The sequence below is a fragment of the Papio anubis genome, chromosome 3 (assembly GCF_008728515.1).
Source record: "Papio anubis isolate 15944 chromosome 3, Panubis1.0, whole genome shotgun sequence".
Lineage (NCBI taxonomy): Eukaryota > Metazoa > Chordata > Mammalia > Primates > Cercopithecidae > Papio > Papio anubis.
The window spans coordinates 60,346,254-60,371,127 of NC_044978.1; the positions used below are offsets into that span (position 1 = coordinate 60,346,254).

Here is a 24,874-nt window from a genome sequence, read left to right on the forward strand (position 1 = left end):
TAGGACGCGCGATGGCGTAAGCGCCAACGCCCGCGTGATGACGCAAGCGGCGTCACCGTCTCCAAGGAGTGGTTCGGGGCACCGGTTTCAAAGTCGCAGGGCGGGCCGAGTGGACTTCCGCTGCTGGCCTGGGGCTTCCCAGCCGTGTTGGCGTCGTCTTCTCCAACCCACGCCGCTCCGCGTAGAACGCCGCTCTCAGGCTGCCCTCCAGCTCCCGCGGCACTCTCCTAGGTGGCCCGACGAGACCCAGAGTGACCCGCGGGACGCCTGTATCGAGCAAGTCCTCTTCCCACCAGGGTGGGATTCGGTTGAACGTGGAACAGAATTCACCTGGCGCGCCCCCAGCAATCTTCAGTCTCTCTCCAGGGCCTGGGACTCGTCTGGGGCGCGGGGGAAGGAAGCGTGGCGGGGCTGTAGATGCCGCGTGAGTAGGATGCAGATTGCACCGCTGGGGCGCTTGACAACCAACCGAGCGTTGGCTTAGTTTTGTTTTCCCGCACAGCAAGCTCTGTGTCTTTCAGAGGAAGGTAAAGGTGGTGAAAACTCCAAACTAAAATTGTATCGAAATGGCTACAGAAATCGACTTTCTGAGAGAGCAAAGTAAGCTCCATGTTTTTTTGAGACTTCATATTCACATACAATGTTTAATATTGTCGTCGTTGACCGACAAATCTTTTTGGAATGCTGGTTGGGTACATTTAAATTTGTAAAAATTTAAAGAAGTTAGTTGCAGGGAAAAAAAAAAAGCTTGATGGTATACGTGAGGATATGTGTATATTTAAGCAGAACCGTATGGTGGTACTTGTGGCTTACACAGAATTCTGCTAGACGCTAAACATGTTTGTTATGCTCCTCTCGTGCTCTGAAGATTAGAAGGCTAATGGCCAGCAAGAGTTTCCAAGTGTGCATTTAAAACCTAGGGGCCCAGCTCTCTGGCCATTTATTAAAAAGATGTTTATTGAACTCCTGTTTCTATTATGTACCAGACACCATAGAAGAACAGCTGCTGCAAAGATAAACAGGACAGTTTTTTACCTTAAGAATTTAATTTGGAGAGGGAAATGTATTCCAAAGTATATTGAAGTGGCAGCAACTGCTGACTCTTTTGCCACAGTCTCAGGAATTGTTGGAATGATTAAATGAATATTAAAATGTGTAAAGGATTTAGAATAGTATCTGATACATTGTTAATTTATTGTTATGTAATAGTTAAATATTAACTGTTACACGATTATTATTAAAATATGTTCAAGGAAGGTGCTATTAGGCTGAAACGTGCAATACCAATATGAATTTAGTATATAAAAACTCTAGGCATCCCAAATAGAACAATATTTGCGACACTGAGGGCATTAGGAATATGCTTTGTTAAAGATTTGCAATAAGGCTGGTTTGAATGTAATATTGATGTAAATTGAATTGGAATATCTATATAGGGAAATGGCAAGTGCAGTCGAAGGAGTAGAAAGGGCTGGATGGTGAAGGGCCCTGTCTTCTCTGTGCTAAGGAGTTTGGACCACTGCATGGGTTATAGGAATTCAGTTGAGAGTGGCATGATCAAATTGTAATTTAGAAGGCCCGGTCTGATTTTTATGGGGAATGTGCATTATAGCAGAGTGCAGTTAGTTGACTACTGTCATCATTCAGATAAGAAGTAAACTAAGTTGGGCACAGGGAGATTGGGGATCAGGGGATTTGAAGGAAAGAGGTAGAGGACGCTTCGTTTTTGCTTGAGCAACAGGGAAGTTAGGAAAAAGGTAGTAAGTCCCGTTTTGGCAGCATTATAGACCAGTGGTTAAGAACTCAGCCTCTAGATTTAGTCTGCCTGGGCTCAGAGCCTACCTCTTTCCAGGTCTGTGACCTCGAGCAAGTTTCCTAGCTTTTCTGCACCTCAGTTTTCTCATTTGTGTAATGAGTATAAGAACACAAGAATCCTCTTGAAGTTGTGAGACTTAAATGAGATGATGAAAAAGCAGTGAGCATAGTGTCTGGCACATTTTAAGTACATGGTATATGTTATCTAAAATAATTAATGACACTGTAATGACACAATAACATTAGCATTATTTCTTAGGTTTGTAGTGAGAATATCCCCATCCCATAAGAACAGCTAACTGGCCACCATAAGAGTGGTGTGGGACAGGAGTTGGTTGATGAGGAGTTTGGCTAGAGTCAGGAGAGTACTTGAAGCAGTGAGAAACTATTAATTTCATAAGAATGATCCAGCCAGAATTCTTAGATAAAACTGAGATCCAAATACCAGGGGGAAACAAATAAGACAACTGAAGCATAGTAACATTTTTTGAAAAATGAGTGGTATTTAATAGTTCCACAGAAGACAAGTGGAGTGCAAGAAGGAAATCTCAAGCAGAAGGAGCAGAAGAAGGAATGGTTCAAAGGCTTAAAATAACTGGTTTTATTCAGGGAATCGGAGCCTAGAATGGTAGCGTATGCATGAAGAGATAAGAATGAGAGTTGAGTGTCTGCGTTGCTCTGCTTTTTTGTTTAACTGGATTTTGCATGCCATTTGAAGGTGGTGGATTATTCCATTAAGTGACCCACCCAAATACCAGCCCAGATAAAGATAGATGGTCTTCTTTCCACCTGCCTCTGACTTTTTCTACACTGATTTCTGTTGATCTCGATTGTCTCTTTGTTCCTTTTGAATTTGGGAGCCTAGGTCAAGACCATTTGTTTTGGTACTTCTCAACTGGCAACCCCACATGACATTTCCTCTGATAATTACTATTTCAGCTTTACATATCATAACAACAGGCAGCTCCACACTCAACCAGGCTACTAGTAGAGTAAGCTTGTAGCATATTTGCTGTGTACTGTTCTTCCACCTCTGTCTGGGAAAGATCAGTTAGTTTTTAGGAACCTGTTCAAAGAGGTACTTGTATTATCAATCTAAGGAACTAAGAATTCATTCATTAGTGGGGTGTGAGACTCACTGGCAGAGTGGTAATGGACTCATTTTTTTCTTTTCATTCTCTTAACAGTGTTGGACCCAAACATTTTTAATTTTGATGAAATAATTAGTCAATTTTTTCTTTTATGAATTATGCTTTTGGTGTCATGTAAGAAATCATTGCCTAACCCAAGGTTGCAAAGATTTCTTCTATGTTTTCTTCTAGGAGTTTTATAGTTTTAGGTTTTACATTTACATCTATGGTTCATAGAGTTAAATTTTATACAAGGCATGAGGTAAGGATCCAGGCCACTTTTTTGCATTGGATGCCCAATTGGAAAAACTACCCTTTCTCCATTGAATTACTTTTGCTCCTTTGCAGTTGTTTATATATGTATATATCTATTTATGAACTCTATTCTTTTCCACTGATTTATTTGTCTTATCTGGACACCAATACCCCACTGTCTTAATTATATCAGCTTTATAGTACGTTTTAAAGTAAAATTGGTTCTTTTTTACCTCATTGATGTATCTCTTTAAATTTTCTCAGCTATACTTTGTAGTTTTTAATGTTTAGGTTTTGCACATCTTTTGTTAGATTTATGCCTGTGTATTGAAATTTTTGATACTACTGTAAGTGGTATTATTCTTTTACTTTCAGTTTCTGATTTTTCGTTGGTAGTATGTAGAAATAACATTTCTTTTTTATTATTATACTTTAAGTTCTGGGGTACATGTGCAGAACGTGCAGTTTTGTTACATAGGTATACATGTGCCATGGTGGTATGCTGCACCCATTAACCAGTCACCTACATTAGGTATTTCTGCTAATGTTATCCCTCCCTTAGTCCCCCACCCCCCAACAGGCCCCAGTGTGTGATGTTCCCCTCCCTGTGTCCACGTGTTCACCTTGTTCAGCTCCCACTTATGAGTGAGAACATGCAGTGTTTGGTTTTCTGTTCTTGTGATAGTTTGCTGAGAGTGATGTTTCCAGCTTCATCCATGTCCCAGCAAAGGACATGAACTCATCCTTTTTTATGGCTTCATAATATTCCATGGTGTATATGTGCCACATTTTCTTTATCCAGTCTATCATTGATGGACATTTGGGTTTGTTCCAAGTCTTTGCTGTTGGGAATAGTGCCACAATAAACATACGTGTGCATGTGTCTTTATAGTAGAATGATTTATAATTCTTTGGGTATATACCCAGTAATGGGATTGCTGGGTCAAATGGTATTTCTGGTTCTAGATCCTTGAGGAATCGTCACACTGTATTCCACAATGGCTGAACTAATTTACACTTGCATCAACAGTGTAAAAGCATTCCTATTTCTCCACATCCTCTCCAGCATCTGTTGTTTCCTGACTTTTTAATGATCGCCATTCTAACTGGCGTGAGATGGTATCTCATTGTCGTTTTGATTTGCATTTCTCTAATAACCAGTGATGATGAGCATTTTTTCATGTTTGTTGGCTGCATAAATATCTTCTTTTGAGAAGTGTCTGTTTATATACTTTGCCCACTTTTTGATGGGATTGTTTGCTTTTCTATTGTAAATTTGTTTCTTTGTGGATATTAGACCTTTGTCAGATGGCTAGATTACAACAACTTTCTTCCATTCTGTAGGTTGCCTGTTCATTCTGATGATAGTTTTTTTTGCTGTGTAGAAGCTCTTCAGTTTAATTAGATTCCATTTGTCAGTTTTGGCTTTTTTTTGCTGTTGCTTTTGGTGTTTTAGACATTAAGTCTTTGCCTATGCCTACGTCCTGAATGGTATTGCCTAGGTTTTCTTCTAGGATTTTTATAGTTTTAGGTCTTACATTTAAGTGTTTAATCCATCTTGAGGTGATTTTTGTATAAGGTGTAAGGAAGTGGTCCAGTTTCAGTTTTCTGAATATGGCTAGCCAGTTTTCCCAACACCATTTATTAAATAGGGAATCTTTTCCCCATTGCTTGTTTGTGTCATGTTTGTCAAATATCAGATGGCTTTAGATGTGTGGTGAGAAATAATGTTTTTTAATATTCTGCTCTACAGCTTTGCCAAACTCATTCATTAGCTCTAGTAGTTTTGTAGAGTCTATCAGTAGTTTTATGTAGATAGTCTTGTCATCTGAAAATAAAAACAGTTTTATTTCTTTCTTTTCAATTTGGATGCCTTTTATTTCTTTTCCTTGCCTTATTGCAGTGACTAGAATCTCTGGTACAGTGTTGAACAGAAGTGGTAGGAATACACATCCATGTCCTGTTCCTGATCTTATGGGGAAGGCATTTATCTTTCAGAATTAGGTATGATACTAGTTGTAGGTTTTTCATAGATGTTCTTATGTTGAGAATGTTCCTTTCCATTCTTAATTTGCAGAGAGTTTTTATCAAAATGGATGCTGGATTTTTAAAAATGCTGTTCTGCATCCATTGAGATTATCAGATATTTTTTCATTTTTCATTTGTTAATAGAGTGAATTACATTGATTAATTTCAAATGTTAAAACCACCTTGCCTTTCTGGGATAAATTCTACTTGCTCATGATGTATAATCCTTTCTCGATTATTATTGAATTTTATTTTATAAATGTTTGCTTAAAATTTTAGTGTGTTCAGAAGCTTTTTTTTCTTTTTGGGACAGGATCTTCCTCTGTTACCCAGGCTGGAGTGCAATGGCACAGTCATGGCTCTTTGCAGCCTCAACCTCCTGGGCTCAAGCGATCCTTTTTCCTCAGCCTCTTGAGTAACTGGGACTGCAGGCACATGCCACCATATCTGGCTATTTTTTTTTTCTTTTTGTAGAGATAGGGTCTCCTTATGTTTCCTAGGCTGGTCTTGAACTCCTGGGCTCAAGTGATCCTCTTGTCTCCCAAAGTGCTAGGATTATAGGCGTGAGCTATCATGCCCAACCTATGAAGCTTTTTTTCTTTTCTTTTTTTCTCCCCACCCCCCCTTTTTTTTCTTTCTTGCGCAAGGATCTCACTGTCACCCAGGCTGGAGTTTAGTGGTACACTTGTAGCTCACTACAACCTGAAACTCCTAGGCTGAAGCCTTCCACCTGCCTCAACCTCCTCAGTAGCTAGGACTATAGGCATGTGCCACTGCACCTGGCTAATATTTTTATTTTTATTTTTTTGTAGAAACCGGGTCTCCCTTTGTCACCCAGGCTGATCTTGAACTCTTGGTTTTAGGCAATCCTCCCACTTCAGCCTCTTAAAGTGCCTTTTTTTCCCCTGCTTCCCAATATTTTTGTCTGGTTTTAATCTCAGGTAATGCCAGCCTCATAGAATTACTTGGAAAATATTTTGTACTCTTCAACTTTCTGTAAGAGTTTGTATAAAATGGTGTTATTTCTTCCTTAAATATTTGATAGAATTCACCAGTGAAGCGAACTGCACCTGAAGTTTTCTTTGTGAAAAAGTTTTAAAATACAAACTTAATTTCTTTAATTAATAAAGAGCTATTCAGTACTCTGTATTGTACTCGAGAAGAACCTCTACAGATCTCACATTCCCTAGGGTTCTTTCTTTGTGCAGTCTTCTATACTTTGTCCTGCCAATTCTAGTTTGCTTAATCTCCACTACTTCTCAGCTCCACCTCTTAATAAGAGTCCAGTGATCTCCACTTGCATTTCTTCCCCCCGTATCATGGCCGTGGAAAGTCTCTTAAGTCATTAAGGTGGGGCAGTCATAGGGCTTACTTCATTTGTTTCATGTTTCTGATTATCATTGTCTGATGTCTAGTGTACTGTAAGACATTGATGATTTATTTTCTTGCTTTTTCATGTGTCAGGCAGAAAAGTGGTCCATGGTATTTCTTCTTGAGTATAAGCAGAAGTCCTATTCAAGTTATACTACTTTTTGATGTCTTAAACTCAAGGATGTTACTCCTACTATAACTGTTCTTTGACCTCCTCAGACCTCTATCCTTTGAGCCCTTCATTTTCTTTACTTCCTTGACTGCTTCCTAGTTTGTTTTTACTGGTGTCTTTTACAGGCTGTAACCATTACCCATTAGTCCTTCTGCTCTTGTCAGTAATCTTAATGTGATTATGTCCCTGCTTCTCTATAGCTGATGCCCAGTAACACCTCATGCCATGATTGGTTGATTTTCCTTTACAATTCTCATACCCAATGCTGTACCTATAGATACCTATAGATAGCTCAACCCTCTGGATAAGTGCCTTCACAAATTCAAGGTTAACAGAGCTAGTAGGTGACTGAGCTGAGATTTGAACCCAGGCAGTCTAGTTTCAGTGTCTCTTTTCTTAACTACTACACAAAAAGCATACTTGCAAGAAAGGAAAACTGTAGACCTGTTTCACTTATGCATGTTGGAACTAAAATCCAAAATAAAATATTAGCAAATTGAAACTCAATGAATGTGTATATGTGTGTGTATATATATACATACATGCACCAGCATCTTCATATATTCAGGAAATGCAAAGTAAATAAGTGAGATAAGTACTTGTAGAATGAAGGAAATAACAGAATTTAAGTTACAGTAAAATTTTCTTCAGATTATAGTCAATCTATGAAGATTGAAAGTGTTTCCCTCATTATTAATACATAATTTACTTCTTACCCTATTTTAATTACTGAGGACGCAGATCTAGTTTTTTTCTTAATTGAAAACTCAGGGAAAAAAAGAGGTTTGTATTGTGATTAATAGTTTTTCTTTTTTTAAAATTTAGCTTTTATTTTAAGTTCATGGGTGCATGTGCAGGGTTGGTATATAGGTAAACTTGTGTCATGGGTGTTTGTTGTACAGATTATTTTGTCACCCAGGTATTAAGCCTAATACCCATTAGTTACTTGTCCTGATCCTCTCCCTTCTCCCACCCTTCACCCTCCAATAGGCCACAGTGTGTGTTGGTCCCCTCCATGTGTTCTCATCATTTAGTTCCCACTTATAATTGAGAACATGCCGTATTTGGTTTTCTGTTCCTGCATTAGTTTGCTAAGGATAATGGCCTCCAGCTCCATCCATATTCCTGCAAAGGACATGATCTCATTGTTCTTTATGGCTGCATAGTATTCCATGGTATACATGTACCACATTTTCTTTAACCAGTCCACCATTGATGGGCATTAAGGTTGGTTTCATGTCTTTACTCTTGTGAATAGTGTTGCAATGGACATACATGCTCATGTGTCTTTGTGGTGGAATGACTTATATTCCTTTGGATGTATACTCAGTAATGGGATTAAAGGGTTGAATGGTATTTCTGTTTTTAGGTGTTTGAGGAATTACCACACTGTCTTCCACAATGGTTGAACTAATTTCCGCTCCCACCAAAATGTATAAATGTTCCTTTTCCTCTGCAACTTCACCAGCATCTGTTATTTTTTGACTTTTTAATAATAACCATTCTAACTGGTGTGAGATAGTATCTCACTGTGGTTTTGATTTACATTTCTCTAGTAATCAGTGATGTTGAGCTTTTTTTCGTATGCTTGCTGACCATATATATGTCTTCTTTTAAAAGGTGTCTGTTCATGAGCTTTGCCCACTTTTTAATGGTATTTTTTCTTGTAAATTTAAGTTCCTTATAGATGCTGAATATTAGACCTTTGTGAGATGCACAGTTTGCAGAAATTTTCTCCCACTCTGCAGCTTGTTCACTCTGTAGATAGTTTCCTTTGCTATGCCAAAGCTCCTAATTTTAATTGGTTTCCATTTGTCAGTGTTTGCTTTTGTTGCAATTGCTTTTGACATTTTTGCCATGAAACCTTTGCCTACTCCTATGTCCAGATGGTGTTGCCTAGGTTGTCTTCTGGGGTTTTTATAGTTTGGGGTTTTACATTTAAGTCTTTAATACATCTTGAGTTATTATTTATATATTGTGTAAGCAAGGAGTCCAGTTTCAGTCTTTTTTCATATGGCTTGCCAGTTATCCAAGCACCATTTAAAGTAGGGAATTCTTTCCCAATTGCTTGTTTTTGTCAGGTTTGTTGAAGATCAGATAGTTGTAGGTATGTGGCTGTAATTCTGTGTTCCCTATTTTGTTCCACTGGCCTATGTGTCTGTTTTTTGCACCAGTACCATGCTGTTTTGGTTACTGTGGCCCTGTAGTGTAGTTCGAAGTCAGGAAACATGATACCTCCAGGTTTGTTCTTTTTGCTTAGAATTGCTTTGGCTATTCAGTCTCTTTTTTGGTTTCATATGAATTTTAAAGTTTTTTCCAGAGAAACACTCCGTAGTTTTCTGTGTAGGAGTCTTAAACATCTTCTATTGTATTTATTCCTAGGCATTGATTTTTTTTTATGGTACTATAAATAGCATCTTTTACTGTTTTCTAACTTTATGTTGCCAGTATCTAGAAATATAATTAATTTTTATATATTGACCTTGTATCTAACAACTTTGTAATCTTAATGATTGATTTTTAAGAATGTATCTGTGGTTTTTTTGGATTAATCACATATGCACTTATAACTATGAATAATGACAGTTGTTTCATCCTTTCCAGCCTTTATACCTTTTAGATCTTTTACTTGTTTTACTGCATTAACTTTGACCTCCAATAGAGTGTTGAGTAAATGTCATAAGAATTTATCCTTATGTGATTCCTAATTCGGGGGAAAGTTTTCAACATTTTTACTCATAAGTATGATGTTTGTTGTGTATTTTACATAAGCATTCATTATAATAACAGTGTTCCCTTATAGTCTTACTTTGCTAAGGCTTTATTATGAATATATCTTGAATTTCATCAGATGTTCTTTAAAAATAACTTTGAGATGAACATAGTTTTTATCATTTTATGCTAGTTTATTTTCAATTTCTTTATTTTCTGGGCTTATCTTTATTTACTCCACTTGGCTTTCTTTGAATTTAATTTGGGGCTGTTTTTCTAAATTCTTGGAATGCATTTGTAACTTCAGACTTTTTCTCTAGTATATGCAATTAAAGCTACAGATTTTTAAGAAAGTTTTGAGGTATCACATTTTCACTATTGTTCACTTCAAAATACTTTAAAATTTATTTTGTAATTCCTCCTGAGATCTTTCTTCTTCTTCTTCTTCTTCTTCTTCTTCTTCTTCTTCTTCTTCTTCTTCTTTCTTCTTCTTCTTCTTCTTCTTCTTCCTCTTCTTCTCCTCCTCCTCCTCCTCCTCCTCCTCCACCTCCTCCTCCTCCTCCTCCTCCTCCTCCTCCTCCTCCTCCGTTTTTTTTTTTTTTTTTTCTTTTTTGAGATAGAGTCTTGCTCTGTTGCCCAGGCTGGAGCGTAGTGCAATCACAGCTCACTGTAGCCTCAAACTCAATCACAGCTCACTGTAGCCTCAAACTCCTAGGCTCAAGTGATTTCCTGCTTTGGCCTGCCAAAGCAGTGAAATAACAGGCATGAGCTACCATGCCTGGCCAAAAGTGATTTCTGAACTTCCAAACATATAGAGGATATAGAGGATTTTCCTTTTTTGTTGTTGTTGTTTTTTTTGGTTCTTGATACCAACTTTATTGTGCTGTTGTAAGGTAACATACTGTCTTTGGTTTCAGCCCTTTGAACATTATCGAGACTTTCTGTTACCAGTAAATAATCAACATTAAATGTTCTGTGTGATCTTGAAAAGAATGTGTGATTGCAAATTTATTGGGTACTATGTTGTATGTATGTTACTTTTCTTGGTGTAAATAAAAATATGGTCTTGTTATTTCTTTTTTTTTCTTTCTCTTTTCTTCTTCTTTTTTTTTTTTTAGAGTCTCACTCTGTCACCCAGGCTGGGGTGCAGTGGTGCGGTCTTGCCTCACTACAACCTCTGCCTCCCAGGTACAAGTGATTCTCCTGCCTCAGCCTCCCAAGTAGCTGGGATTACAGGCATGTGCCACTACACTCGGCTGATTTTTGTAGTTTTAGTAGAGATGGGGTTTTGCCATGTTGGCCAGGGTGGTCTCGAACTCCCGACCTCAAGTGATCCACCTGCCTTAGTCTCCCAAAATGCTAGGATTACAGGCATGAGCCACCAGGCCTGGGCTGGCCTTGTTATTACCGGGACCTCTCACCTTTATTCTGGTGAATAAAGGTCTTCCCCCATTGTCTCTTACCCATTCCTGTTTAATTTGGATTCTTTGTCCTGCAATTTCTCCTCAAGGTGGAGGTTTGTCCTGGAAGAGTTTCAAAATTTCAATTGGTTTTAAGAATTCTAAAAGATATGACTATAGCTTATCTTCCCAATGCTTCTCAATTTTTGTAGCAGGAATAAGATGTGGAGAATATATTTTACTTTCATTAACCCGAAGAGCACGCCAGCAGAGACTGAGAATTCATGTTTATGAAATCAGAAAAGGTAGTTCTTGGCAGATGTTATTTTTTTTTGACTTTGGCAGTGATTTGTTGGCTTAGATATAGAAAAGGGCCTATTTTCAAGTTTTAAAATGGTGTATTGAAATTGATGATTCATATTCTCTTGAGAAGCAGTGGAGACTAGCCCGTTTTGCATCGGATACATCAAATGATTACTGTATTTCTAGTTTTAAAGAATTGAACATTACTCAATGAACTGAAATCTGTTCTCCCCCTTGTTTCAGATCAAAGACTAAATGAAGATTTTAGGCGGTATCAAATGGAAAATTTTTCTAAATATTCATCTGTACAGGTATGTAAATTATAAATTCTACTTGGGAATATTCTCATGTGAAGTTGCCTACAGCACTTTGAAACTTGGCTTACAACTTTGACTCCTGTAATGGGAAAGCTTGTTTTTGCTTAATGAAAGTAAATCTTTTGTCAATAGAAATTGCCCTTTTCCCCCAACCAGAGTTGGAGCTTATATATTATATATGATATATAAAATGTCTGAGTTCTAAAATGAGAATTCATTCGAATTTTGAAACATCCTAAAATTGTTTCTCAATATACATCTAGTTCTGTGTTTTAATTCTGTGCATTCTCATAAATTATGACAGAAGCATAAACTAATGCAAATTGTAAATAATATATGGTTTTTTGAAAATGTCTTTTTTCTTTGGTTGTCATATCTTCTTATTTAAATATTGTGTTTAAAAAATTCTTTAGCCAGAAAGGTATAATTATTGGTGGACTTTGCATTACAGAATATTTAAAGGAAGGTAATGACTCATAGGTTAGTGGTGACTCTCTATAGAAGCAAATAGGAGTGTTTTGCTTTTACATAAATGCATTTTATAATTAGAACTTAATTTGGTTTGGATCTGTGTCCCCACCCAAATCTCATATGGAATTGTAACCTCAAGTGTTGGAGGAGGGGGCCTGGTGGAAGGTGATTGGATCATGGGTGCAAATTTCCCCCTTTCCCTTCTCATGATAGTGAGTGAGTTCTCATGAGATCTGGTGGTCTTAAGTGTGTAACATCTCCCCATTCTCTCTCTTCCTCCTGCTCTGGCCAGGTAAGACATTCCTGCTTCCCCTTCATCTTCCACCATGATTGAACATTTCCTGAGGCTTCCCCAGCCATGCTTCCTGTACAGCCTCTGTTGGGGAAACCAGCCCCACACCACCTGGCGGGTACCCTGAGTTCAGCGGAGACAAAGGAGTTAGAAAGAGTCAGAATAAGCATTTAAAAGGTGGGTTCAGGGGACTGGAACATTGGAGGCTTGCTCATGGCCCAGAGCTCTTCTGCGCCTAATTTATTGGTTTACAAGATCTTTGTTCTTAGCGCAGATGGGACGGGTAGGAAGCGATGAGGAAAAGGATTAATCAATGAAGGAGTACTCGTGAGTCATTCAATAAGATATATAGCAGTGGCAGGTTTCTGTGAATTTCCTTGAGCAAAGGTGTGTGTCTAAACTACTTAAGATCTTTAACTTATAGGGATTGAAACAAGTGGGAGTGGGTCTCAGGAGGAGCCAAGATGTTTGATTATACTCCACTGCTTCAAGGGAGTGTTATCTCCCTGAGCAACCTGTGGAATGCCGCTGAGCTATTATGCTCTCAGGGCATAAAGATATGAAGGCAATAAGGAGACTCTTCTCCTCAGAGGCTCCCCATGGCTCCCCATAGGTGTCTCATACAAGGGAGACCAACTCATCTGGCACCACAGAACCATGAGCCAACTAAATCTTTTTTCTTTATAAATTACCCAGTCTCAGATGTTTATAGTATCGTGAGATTGGATTGATATAGAAAATTTGTACCAGTGAATGGACATTGGTATAAAGATACCTGAAAATGTGGAAGCGACTTTGGAACTGCATAATGGGCAGAGGTTGGAACAGTTTGGAGGGCCCAGAAGAAGACAGGAAGATGAAGGAAAGCTTGGAATTTCCAAGAGACTTGTTGAATGGTTGTGACCCAAATGCTCATAGTGATATGTATAGTAATGTCTAGGCTGAGGAGGTCTTAGATGGAGAAGAGGAACTTACTGGGAACTAGGGTAAAGGTCACTCTTGCCATGTTGTAGAAAGAGACTGGCAGCTTTGTGCCCCTGCTCTAGGGATCTGTGGAACTTTAAAACACATATGTGTTTGCAAAGAGATGGTCTGAAACTGGAACTTATATTTAAAAGGGAAGTAGAGCATAATAGTTTGGAAAGTTTACAGCCTGACCATGTGATAGAAAAGAAAAACTCATTTTCTGGGGAGAAATTGAAGCTGGCTGTAGAAATTTGCAAATGTATAATAAAATATTAAAAAATAAAAATAAAAAAGAGGAGCTGAATGCCTGAGACAATGAGGAAGATGCCTCAAAGCATTTTGGGGCCATTCACCACAGCCCCTACCATCACAGGCCTGCAGCCATAGGAGGGAAGAATGGTTTTGTGGGACAGGCCCAGGGCCCCACTGCCCTGCACAGCCTCAGGACATTGCTCCCTGTGTCTCAGCTGCTTCAGCTCCAGCTGTGGCTAAAAGGGTCCCAGATAACATCTCAGTCAACTGCTCCAGAGGGTGGAACCCATAAGTCTTGGCAGCTTCCACATGGTATTAAGCCTGTGGGTCGCAGAGGACAAGAGTTGAGGCCTGGAAACTTCTGCCTGGATTTCAGAGGATATATGGAAATGCCTGGATGTCCACACAGAAGCCTGCTGCAGGGGTACAGCCCTCATGGAGAACCTCTGCTAGGGCAGTGCAGAGAGGAAATGTAGGGCTGGAGCCCCCACACAGAATCCACACACTGGACACTGACTAGTGGGGCTGTGAGAAGGGAGCTACCATCCTCCAGACCAAAGAATGGTAGGTCCACCAACTTGCACTATATGCCTGGAAAAGCCTTAGGCACTCAATGCCAGACTGTGAAAGCAGCTGCAGGGAAAGTACCCCTGCAGGGCAACAGGGGCAGAGCTGCCCAAGGCTGTGGGAGCCCACCCCTTACATCAGTGTTGCCTAGATGTGAGACATGGAGTCAAAGGAAATTATTTTGGGCCCCTAAGATTTAATGACTGCCCTTCTGGATTTTGGACATGCCCTAGGGCCTGTAGACCCTGTCTTTTGATCACTGTCTCCCTTTTGGAAAGGGAGTATTTACCCAATTCTATACCTTCGTTGTATCTTGGAAGTAACTAACTTGTTTTTTATTTTACAGGGTCATAGGCAGAAAGGTCTTGCCTTGTCTCAGATGAGACTTTGGACTGTGGACTTTTGAGTTAGTGCTGAAATGAGTTAAGACTTGGGGCACTGTTGAGAAGGGATATGAGATTTGGGAAGGGCCGAGGGTGGAGCGATACACTTTGGATTTGTGTCCCCGCCCAAATCTCAGGTCAAATTGTAATCTCCAGTGTTGGAGGAGAGCCCTTGTGGGAGGTGATTGGATCATGGGGGTGAATTTTCTCCTTGCTGTTCTCGTGATAGTGAGTGAGATCTCATGAAATCTGCTTGTTTATAAATGGGTAGTACCTCCCCCTTTTCTCTCTTCCTCCTGCTCCAGTCATGTAAGACGTGCCTGCTTTCCCTTCACCTTCTGCATTCTGAAAGTTTCCTGAGGTCTCTCTAGCCAGGATTCCTGTACAGCTTGTGGAACAATTAGCCGATTAAGCCTCTTTTTGTAAATCACCTAGTCTTATGTATTTCCTTATAGCACTACAAGAATGGACTAATGCAGAACTAAAATTGTTTTCAAGGTATTAAAAGTGAAGATCTTGTTTTTAGTATGAAAAAGGAATAGTTTATTTGGTTGGCTTGAATACTTATTCTTATAGATTTTTTTAATGTATATTCAATATTTAGCTGACTGCTCTATGCTTTTATTTCCAAAGACCAGATTCAGTCCACAGAGTCTTGAAGCTATCCATTCACTATTTACTGTTATAACCATATTATTTTTATTATAATGTATAATTTTTATGCATGCTTAATAATTGTAATAATTTAAGTGATAGAAAATCTTTCATATTCCAACAGCTTTTAAATTTTGCTCAGAATCTTAAGATTTTTGCTTCTGTTTAGTGTCTTGTGGAATAGGCCTGAACAAAAGAGTAAAAAAAAATTTATTTTAAAACCGCAGATGACTCTGGGCATGGTAGTGCATCGTATCTGTGGAAAGCTATGGTTGACTTGATTATGAAAGATGGTTTTAACAGATAGCATAATGGTGATTCTAGCCTTTCAGATGCACCTGCATTATGCATTGTGATTATACTAATTAAAGCTCAAGAGTAGCAGACCTAGTAGGGACAAATCTTCCTTTACAAGAGTGTCCTCTTTGGAAGAATTATAACTGCTTTACTTTTCTGAAGCTAACTATTCTTCTCTTATGTGTGCTATTCTTGTTGTCTTGCAACCAAATCTTGTTCCCTATCTCTTTAGTGGTAACATACTCTTACTGCATAGGAGTCCTCTGCCATCCTCCATATCTTCAGAACTTGTTGCTGTTTCCAGACTCCCATCCCCATGGACCTTGCTTTTCACTGCATGTTTTGCAATAGTAAGAGAGGAGATGATATGACAGCATGAGAAGGAGATTAATCTGCTTTCTAGCAATAATGCCCATATCCTTGACCATATGTAGTGCATCCCTAGAGGGTTCTTTACTTCAGATATATTATTTCAGTTTCTGAAAAAATGTTCAAGAGAATTTTTGTTTTTAGTTTGTTTTCTGTATGTTTTATAGTAAAGGAAGAAGTAGAAGGAAACCATTATCAATGGGTATGTGGGATCCAGGAGTGCTAGCTCATGTATCTTATCGCTGTAACTTAGTTGTTGCTGCTAGCAACAGAAATCCTTTATAAATTTGTGTTTCTCCTTTTTGTTTAGCCATGTTTTCCAGATACCTAAAACAGTTTGGTCAGTAGGCATTTGATAAATATTTGTTGAGTGAATGAAACAACTATGTTCTTCCTCTTTTTCCTTCCCTCCTACCCACTTATCTTCCAACATGATTTCCACTCTTTGTGTCAAATATAGTGAAAGTCATGGAGATATGAAAAGTCATGGTCAACTTGGGAAATACAAGTAGTACTTACTTTTTAGTTTTATTTTTCAAGATATAGTCCTAAAGTCCTTACAGTGGGTATCATAAAATTGCCAGGAGTTGTGTTAAAGGAACATACTTTATTGAGTCTTTTTATGACACTGGAAAAACAAAGCAACAGGAGTTTGATATTTATTTCTTGTATTTTAAGCTGGAACTTGAAACTTGATTTTCTATATAAACTTTGTTGGTGTAATGGTGAAAATTATTTTTTTAATTATTATTATTATACTTTAAGTTCTAGGGTACATGTACATAACGTGCAGGTTTGTTACATATGTATACTTGTGCCATGTTGCTGTGCTGCACCCATCAACTCGTCAGCACCCATCAACTCATCATTTACATCAGGTATAACTCCCAGTGCAATCCCTCCCCCCTCCCCCCTCCCCATGATAGGCCCCGGTGTGTGATGTTCCCCTTCCCGAGTCCAAGTGATCTCATTGTTCAGTTCCCACCTATGAGTGAGAACATGCGGTGCTTGGTTTTCTGTTCTTGTGATAGTTTGCTAAGAATGATGGTTTCCAGCTGCATGCATGTCCCTACAAAGGACACAAACTCATCCTTTTTTATAGCTGCAGAGTATTCCATGGTGTATATGTGCCACATTTTCTTAATCCAGTCTGTGACTAATGGACATTTGGGTTGATTCCAAGTCTTTGCTATTGTGAATAGTGCCGCAATAAACATACGTGTGCATGTGTCTTTATAGCAGCATGATTTATAATCCTTTGGGTATATACCCAGTAATGGGATGGCTGGGTCATATGGTACATCGAGTTCTAGATCCTTGAGGAATCGCCATACTGTTTTCCATAATGGTTGAACTAGTTTACAATCCCACCAACAGTGTAAAAGTGTTCCTATTTCTCCACATCCTCTCCAGCACCTGTTGTTTCCTGACTTTTTAATGACTGCCATTCTAACTGGTGTGAGATGGTATCTCATTGTGGTTTTGATTTGCATTTCTCTGATGGCCAGTGATGATGAGCATTTTTTCATGTGTCTGTTGGCTGTATGAATGTCTTCTTTTGAGAAATGTCTGTTCATATCCTTTGCCTACTTTTTGATGCGGTTGTTTGTTTTTTTCTTGTAAATTTGTTTGAGTTCTTTGTAGGTTCTGGATATTAGCCCTTTGTCAGATGAGTAGATTGCAAAAATGTTCTCCCATTCTGTAGGTTGCCTGTTCACTCTGATGGTAGTTTCTTTTGCTGTGCAGAAGCTCTTTAGTTTAATTAGATCCCATTTATCAATTTTGGCTTTTGCTGCTGTTGCTTTTGGCGTTTTAGACATGAAGTCTTTGCCCATGCCTATGTCCTGAATGGTACTACCTAGGTTTTCCTCTAGGATTTTTATAGTATTAGGTCTAACATTTAAGTCTCTAATCCATCTTGAATTAATTTTTATATAAGGAGTAAGGAAAGGATCCAGTTTCAGCTTTCTACTTATGGCTAGCCAATTTTCCCAGCATCATTTATTAAATAGGGAATCCTTTCCCCATTTCTTGTTTCTCTCAGGTTTGTCAAAGATCAGATGGCTGTAGATGTGTGGTATTATTTCTGAGGACTCTGTTCTGTTCCATTGGTCTATATCTCTGTTTTGGTACCAGTACCCTGCTGTTTTGGTTACTGTAGCCTTGTAGTATAGTTTGAAGTCAGGTAGCGTGATGCCTCCAGCTTTGTTCTTTTGACTTAGGATTGTCTTGGAGATGCGGGCTCTTTTTTGGTTCCATATGAACTTTAAAGCAGTTTTTTCCAATTCTGTGAAGAAAGTCATTGGTAGCTTGATGGGGATGGCATTGAATCTATAAATTACCTTGGGCAGTATGGCCATTTTCACGATATTGATTCTTCCTATCCATGAACATGGTATGTTCTTCCATTTGTTTGTGTCCTCTTTTATTTCACTGATCAGTGGTTTGTAGTTGTCCTTGAAGAGGTCCTTTACATCCGTTGTAAGTTGGATTCCTAGGTATTTTATTCTCTTTGAAGCAATTGTGAATGGAAGTTCATTCCTGATTTGGCTCTCTGTTTGTCTGTTACTGGTGTATAAGAATGCTTGTGATTTTTGCACATTAATTTTGTATCCTGAGACTTTGCTGAAGTTGCTTATCAGCTTAAGGAGATTTTGGGCTGAGACATAGGGTTTTCTAAATATACAATCATGTCATCTGCAAACAGGGACAATTTGACTTCTTCTTTTCCTAACTGAATACCCTTGATTTCTTTCTCTTGCCTGATTGCCCTAGCCAGAACTTCCAACACTATGTTGAATAGGAGTGGTGAGAGAGGGCATCCCTGTCTTGTGCCAGTTTTCAAAGGGAATTTTTCCAGTTTTTGCCCATTCAGTATGATATTGGCTGTGGGTTTGTCATAAATAGCTCTTATTATTTTGAGGTACGTTCCATCAATACTGAATTTATTGAGCGTTTTTAGCATGAAGGGCTGTTGAATTTTGTTAAAAGCCTTTTCTGCATCTATTGAGATAATCATGTGGTTCTTGTCTTTGGTTCTGTTTATATGCTGGATTATGTTTATTGATTTGCGAATGTTGAACCAGCCTTGCATCCCAGGGATGAAGCCCACTTGATCATGGTGGATAAGCTTTTTGATGTGTTGCTGAATCCGGTTTGCCAGTATTTTATTGAGGATTTTTGCATCGATGTTCATCAGGGATATTGGTCTAAAATTCTTTTTTTGTTGTGTCTCTGCCAGGCTTTGGTATCAGGATGATGTTGGCCTCATAAAATGAGTTAGGGAGGATTCCCTCTTTTTCTATTGATTGGAATAGTTTCAGAAGGAATGGTACCAACTCCTCCTTGTACCTCTGGTAGAATTCAGCTGTGAATCCATCGGGTCCTGGACTTTTTTTGGTTGGTAGGCTATTAATTGTTGCCTCAATTTCAGAGCCTGCTATTGGTCTATTCAGGGATTCAACTTCTTCCTGGTTTAGTCTTGGAAGAGTGTAAGTGTCCAGGAAATTATCCATTTCTTCTAGATTTTCCAGTTTATTTGCGTAGAGGTGTTTATAGTATTCTCTGATGGTAGTTTGTATTTCTGTGGGGTCGGTGGTGATATCCCCTTTATCATTTTTTATTGCGTCTATTTGATTCTTCTCTCTTTTCTTTATTAGTCTTGCTAGCGGTCTGTCAATTTTGTTGATCTTTTCAAGAAACCAACTCCTGGATTATTTGATTTTTTGGAGGGTTTTTTGTGTCTCTATCTCCTTCGGTTCTGCTCTGATCTTAGTTATTTCTTGCCTTCTGCTAGCTTTCGAATGTGTGTGCTCTTGCTTCTCTAGTTCTTTTAATTGTGATGTTAGAGTGTCAATTTTAGATCTTTCCTGCTTTCTCTTGTGGGCATTTAGTGCTATAAATTTCCCCCTACACACTGCTTTAAATGTGTCCCCGAGATTCTGGTATGTTGTATCTTTGTTCTCATTGGTTTCAAAGAACATCTTTATTTCTGCCTTCATTTCGTTATGTACCCAGTAGTCATTCAGGAGCAGGTTGTTCAGTTTCCATGTAGTTGAGCGGTTTTGATTGAGTTTCTTAGTCCTGAGTTCTAGTTTGATTGCACTGTGGTCTGAGAGACAGTTTGTTATAATTTCTGTTCTTGTACATTTGCTGAGGAGTGCTTTACTGCCAATTATGTGGTCAATTTTGGAGTAAGTACGATGTGGTGCTGAGAAGAATGTATATTCTGTTGATTTGGGGTGGAGAGTTCTATAGATGTCTATTAGGTCTGCTTGCTGCAGAGATGAGTTCAATTCCTGGACATCCTTGTTAACTTTCTGTCTCGTTGATCTGTCTAATGTTGACAGTGGAGTGTTGAAGTCTCCCATTATTATTGTATGGGAGTCTAAGTCTCTTTGTAAGTCTCTAAGGACTTGCTTTATGAATCTGGGTGCTCCTGTATTGGGTGCATATATATTTAGGATAGTTAGCTCTTCCTATTGAATTGATCCCTTTACCATTATGTAATGGCCTTCTTTGTCTCTTTTGATCTTTGATGGTTTAAAGTCTGTTTTATCAGAGACTAGGATTGCAACCCCTGCTTTTTTTTGTTCTCCATTTGCTTGGTAAATCTTCCTCCATCCCTTTATTTTGAGCCTGTGTATGTCTCTGCATGTGAGATGGGTCTCCTGAATACAGCAGACTGATGGGTCTTGACTCTTTATCCAGTTTGCCAGTCTGTGTCTTTTAATTGGAGCATTTAGTCCATTTACATTTAAGGTTAAAATTGTTATGTGTGAACTTGATCCTGCCATTATGATATAAACTGGTTATTTTGCTCGTTAGTTGATGCAGTTTCTTCCTAGCTTCGATGGTCTTTACATTTTGGCATGTTTTTGTAATGGCTGGTACCGGTTGTTCCTTTCCATGTTTAGTGCTTCCTTCAGGGTCTCTTGTAAGGCAGGCCTAGTGGTGACAAAATCTCTAAGCATTTGCTTATCTGTAAAGGATTTTATTTCTCCTTCACTTGTGAAACTTAGTTTGGCTGGATATGAAATTCTGGGTTTAAAATTCTTTTCTTTAAGAATGTTGAATATTGGCCCCCACTCTCTTCTGGCTTGTAGAGTTTCTGCCGAGAGATCTGCTGTTAGTCTGATGGGCTTCCCTTTGTGGGTAACCCGACCTTTCTCTCTGGCTGCCCTTAAGATTTTTTCCTTCATTTCAACTTTGGTGAATCTGGCAATTATGTGTCTTGGAGTTGCTCTTCTCAAGGAGTATCTTTGTGGCGTTCTCTGTATTTCCTGGATTTGAATGTTGGCCTGCCCTACTAGGTTGGGGAAGTTCTCCTGGATGATATCCTGAAGAGTGTTTTCCAACTTGGTTCCATTTTCCCCCTCACTTTCAGGCACCCCAATCAGACGTAGATTTGGTCTTTTTACATAATCCCATACTTCTTGCAGGCTTTGTTCATTTCTTTTTCTTCTTTTTTCTTTTGGTTTCTCTTCTCGCTTCATTTCATTCATTTGATCCTCAATCGCTGATACTCTTTCTTCCAGTTGATCGAGTCGGTTACTGAAGCTTGTGCATTTGTCACGTATTTCTCGTGTCATGGTTTTCATCTCTTTCATTTCGTTTATGACCTTCTCTGCATTAATTACTCTAGTCATCAATTCTTCCACTTTTTTTTCAAGATTTTTAGTTTCTTTGCGCTGGGTACGTAATTCCTCCTTTAGCTCTGAGAAGTTTGATGGACTGAAGCCTTCTTCTCTCATCTCGTCAAAGTCATTCTCCGTCCAGCTTTGATCCGTTGCTGGCAATGGGCTGCGCTCCTTTGCCGGGGGAGATGCGCTCTTATTTTTTTAATTTCCAGCTTTTCTGCCCTGGTTTTTCCCCATCTTTGTGGTTTTATCTGCCTCTGGTCTTTGATGATGGTGGCGTACTGATGGGGTTTTGGTGTAGGTGTCCTTCCTGTTTGATAGTTTTCCTGCTAACAGTCAGGACCCTCAGCTGTAGGTCTGTTGGAGATTGCTTGAGGTCCACTCCAGACCCTGTTTGCCTGGGTATCAGCAGCAGAGGCTGCAGAAGATAGAATATTGCTGAACAGCGAGTGTACCTGTCTGATTCTTCCTTTGGAAGCTTCCTCTCAGGGGTGTACTCCACTCTGTGAGGTGTGGGGTGTCAGACTGCCCCTAGTGGGGGATGTCTCCCAGTTAGGCTACTCAGGGGTCAGGGACCCACTTGAGCAGGCAGACTGTCCCTTCTCAGATCTCAACGTCCGTGTTGGGAGATCCACTGCTCTCTTCAAAGCTGTCAGACAGAGTCGTTTGCGTCTGCAGAGGTTTCTGCTGCTTTTGTTATTGTTTACTGTGCCCTGTCCCCAGAGGTGGAGTCTACAGAGACAGGCAGGTTTCCTTGAGCTGCTGTGAGCTCCACCCAGTTCGAGCTTCCCAGCAGCTTTGTCTACGTACTTAAGCCTCAGCAATGGCGGGCGCCCCTCCCCCAGCCTCGCTGCTTCCTTGCCATTAGATCGCAGACTGCTGTGCTAGCAATGAGGGAGGCTCCGTGGGCGTGGGACCCTCCCGGCCAGGTGTGGGATATAATCTCCTGGTGTGCCTGTTTGCTTAAAGCACAGTATTGGGGTGGGAGTTACCTGATTTTCCAGGTGTTGTGTGTCTCAGTTCCCCTGGCTAGGAAAAGGGATTCCCTTTCCCCTTGCGCTTCCCAGGTGAGGCGATGCCTGGCCCTGCTTCAGCTCTGGCTAGTCGGGCTGCAACAGCTGACCAGCACCGATTGTCTGGCACTCCCTAGTGAGATTAACCCAGTACCTCAGTCGAAAATGCAGAAATCACCGGTCTTCTGTGTCGCTCGCGCTGGGAGTTGGAGACTGGAGCTGTTCCTATTCGGCCATCTTGCTCTGCCCCTCATGAAAATTCTTTAGTACAATCATTACATAATGATCATTTAGGCTTGCTTTGGATCAAAGTAAGTTTTCTGAATAGCCTTAAGATAACCATTTTGAAGCTTATTGTTCTTAGGGAACTATGTTACCTTTATGATAACTAACTATACTTTATATAAATTTTGTAGACATAGGCTGAAATTTGAAGTCTTCCAATGTGTTGAATAGCTTATATATTTAATATATTAAATATTTGGCTCATTATACTTTCATAATTCAATCATCTGCTCCCTTTGTTACAATTGTATGTAACTTTTAAACGATATTTTAAATAGCTGGTTTCTTGAATGATTTTTTTCAGAGTTGTGAAATTCAGTTGTCTTTGATTATTTTGTGTTTTCTGTATAAGTAAAAAGTATTTCAAGTGGCATTGCTCTCTGAATTACAGTAGTTGGCACTAGGTGACAAATATTCAAGATTAGAAAAAGATTTTGCTCAAGAAGCTAAGTGGAAAATTTCCCTTTTTCTCCGTCCTTTAGTCCATTTTTTTTTCCTTGGATACTTGCTTTGTTTTCATACCCAGGCTAATTGAATCCTCTTTGTTATCTATGCCACACCGGTACATGTGTCTACTGAGGGGGCTGAGGTTAGTGCTTTGATCTCTTGGTACTTGCTGAGGGGACAGGATGGAATACTAAAAATAAGTTTATTTTCTCTGAAAGCTCGCCTAAAAATATTTTCTTTTTCTAGCTTGGGAATTCTCTTTCTACTCATTACCCTCTGTACCCAAAATTAAAACAAATAAATATTGAGATAGTCTGCTGAGGTATAAAAGGAGATACATAAGCTAGAATAAAAAGAAATGGAGGAATACATATAAAAGCATAGTGCCAAAGAGGTGTGAGTTGGCTATGGAGGGGAAAGACATCATAGTCCAAATATATTCACTTATTCAACAAACATTAATACACTCATTTAATGAATTTTGAGTTCATGCCTATGTTAGGTAAACTCTGGGGACAGGACTATGAATAACATAGACAAAGGATCCTCCTTCAGTATAAGATATATGAATGAATGAAAGAGATGTGAAGAAATGAATGAAATAATTAAAATTATAGTATCCTATGAAAGAAGCAGGGTGCTGAGATAGAAATTAATATGTGTATTGTTGTGGAGGTGGTGGTGGTAGAGACCTATTTTTGATAGAAAGGTCATAGGAGACCAAGAAGGAGCCTTGAGGCCCGAAAGAATTTGACATGTCTTGTACAATGTATAGGAGTTTGTGCCAACTGTCATAAAAAAATATTTATTTGAAAATTTTATTAAAGAAATGGCAAAGCTACTCCTATTGCTCATGAGTTAACAAATATAAGACTCAATAGATAAAATATAACAATTCACCTGTACTGTTTGAGTTGAATCAAATTATTAGCTTTCTAGACCAGCACTGTCCAATAGATCTTTCTCTGATGATAGAAATGTTATATAATTCTGCACTGTCCAGTATTGTAGCCACTAGTTACATGGGGCTTTTGACCACTTGAAAGTAGGCTAATACAACTGAAGAAATGAATGCTTTATTTAATTTTCATATTAAATGAATAAAATTTAGATTTAAATAGTTATATATGCTTGAAGCTTTTGTATTGGCCATTGTAATTCTGGACTCTCTATTGATGAGTTACTCACATAAAACCTTGAAGGGATGATTTTGCATCATCCCATGATGCTAGGAGATTGATGATTTACCACATTACAGGGAGTTTGACTGTAAGTTTATCAGTTACTTATGCTGTTCATCAACATTTATTGATAAATGATGAAAATTAACCTCCTCATGATATGAACTAAAGGATTAAGAGATTTCCTGCAGTCCTTTAAGATGTATAGGAACATCTTCCCAAAATGCTAGCCAACCTGTTTCCTTCCAAAGGATAGAGGAAAAGATGCAATTTACGTATTTGGTAGCCAATATTGATTAGAGTGAGACCCAAAAGTAAATTACAAAATTGTAATTAGAGTACTTACAGAGTGTATAATTTTCTTAGAGAAAGAAAAGTATCCAGAGAATTTGCTTACCTAACCACAGTCCAATATTATTGACATTTTTTTCTGTGATACACCATCAACACTATCTCAGGAAGTCATCTAGAGAGCAAAGATAATTAGATACCCAGTGTGGTAGCTGATGTCTGTGAACTCAGCATTTTGGGAGACTGTGGCAGGAGGATAATTGA

The 24,874-nt window shown here is 38.9% G+C and overlaps 1 protein-coding gene across 6 annotated transcripts in view; it reads left to right on the forward strand.

The window, feature by feature from the left end:
* Positions 1–44: 44 nt before the first annotated feature.
* SCLT1 (sodium channel and clathrin linker 1) overlaps positions 45–24,874 on the forward strand; it is a 219,893-nt gene continuing 195,063 nt past the window's right edge. For 3 of the 6 annotated variants that reach the window (XR_004182683.1, XR_004182684.1, XM_031664270.1), the window contains exons 1-2: positions 487–600; positions 11,430–11,497. Coding sequence is in view for 3 of the 6 variants with exons in the window: in XM_031664270.1 (XP_031520130.1) it covers positions 567–600; positions 11,430–11,497 (102 nt within the window). In the remaining 3 variants the exon portion in view is untranslated. Of the gene's footprint in view, positions 601–11,423; positions 11,498–12,266; positions 12,444–24,874 lie in introns of those variants that run through there. The other 3 variants (XM_003899182.4, XM_031664271.1, XM_031664272.1) reach the window with 3 other exon arrangements.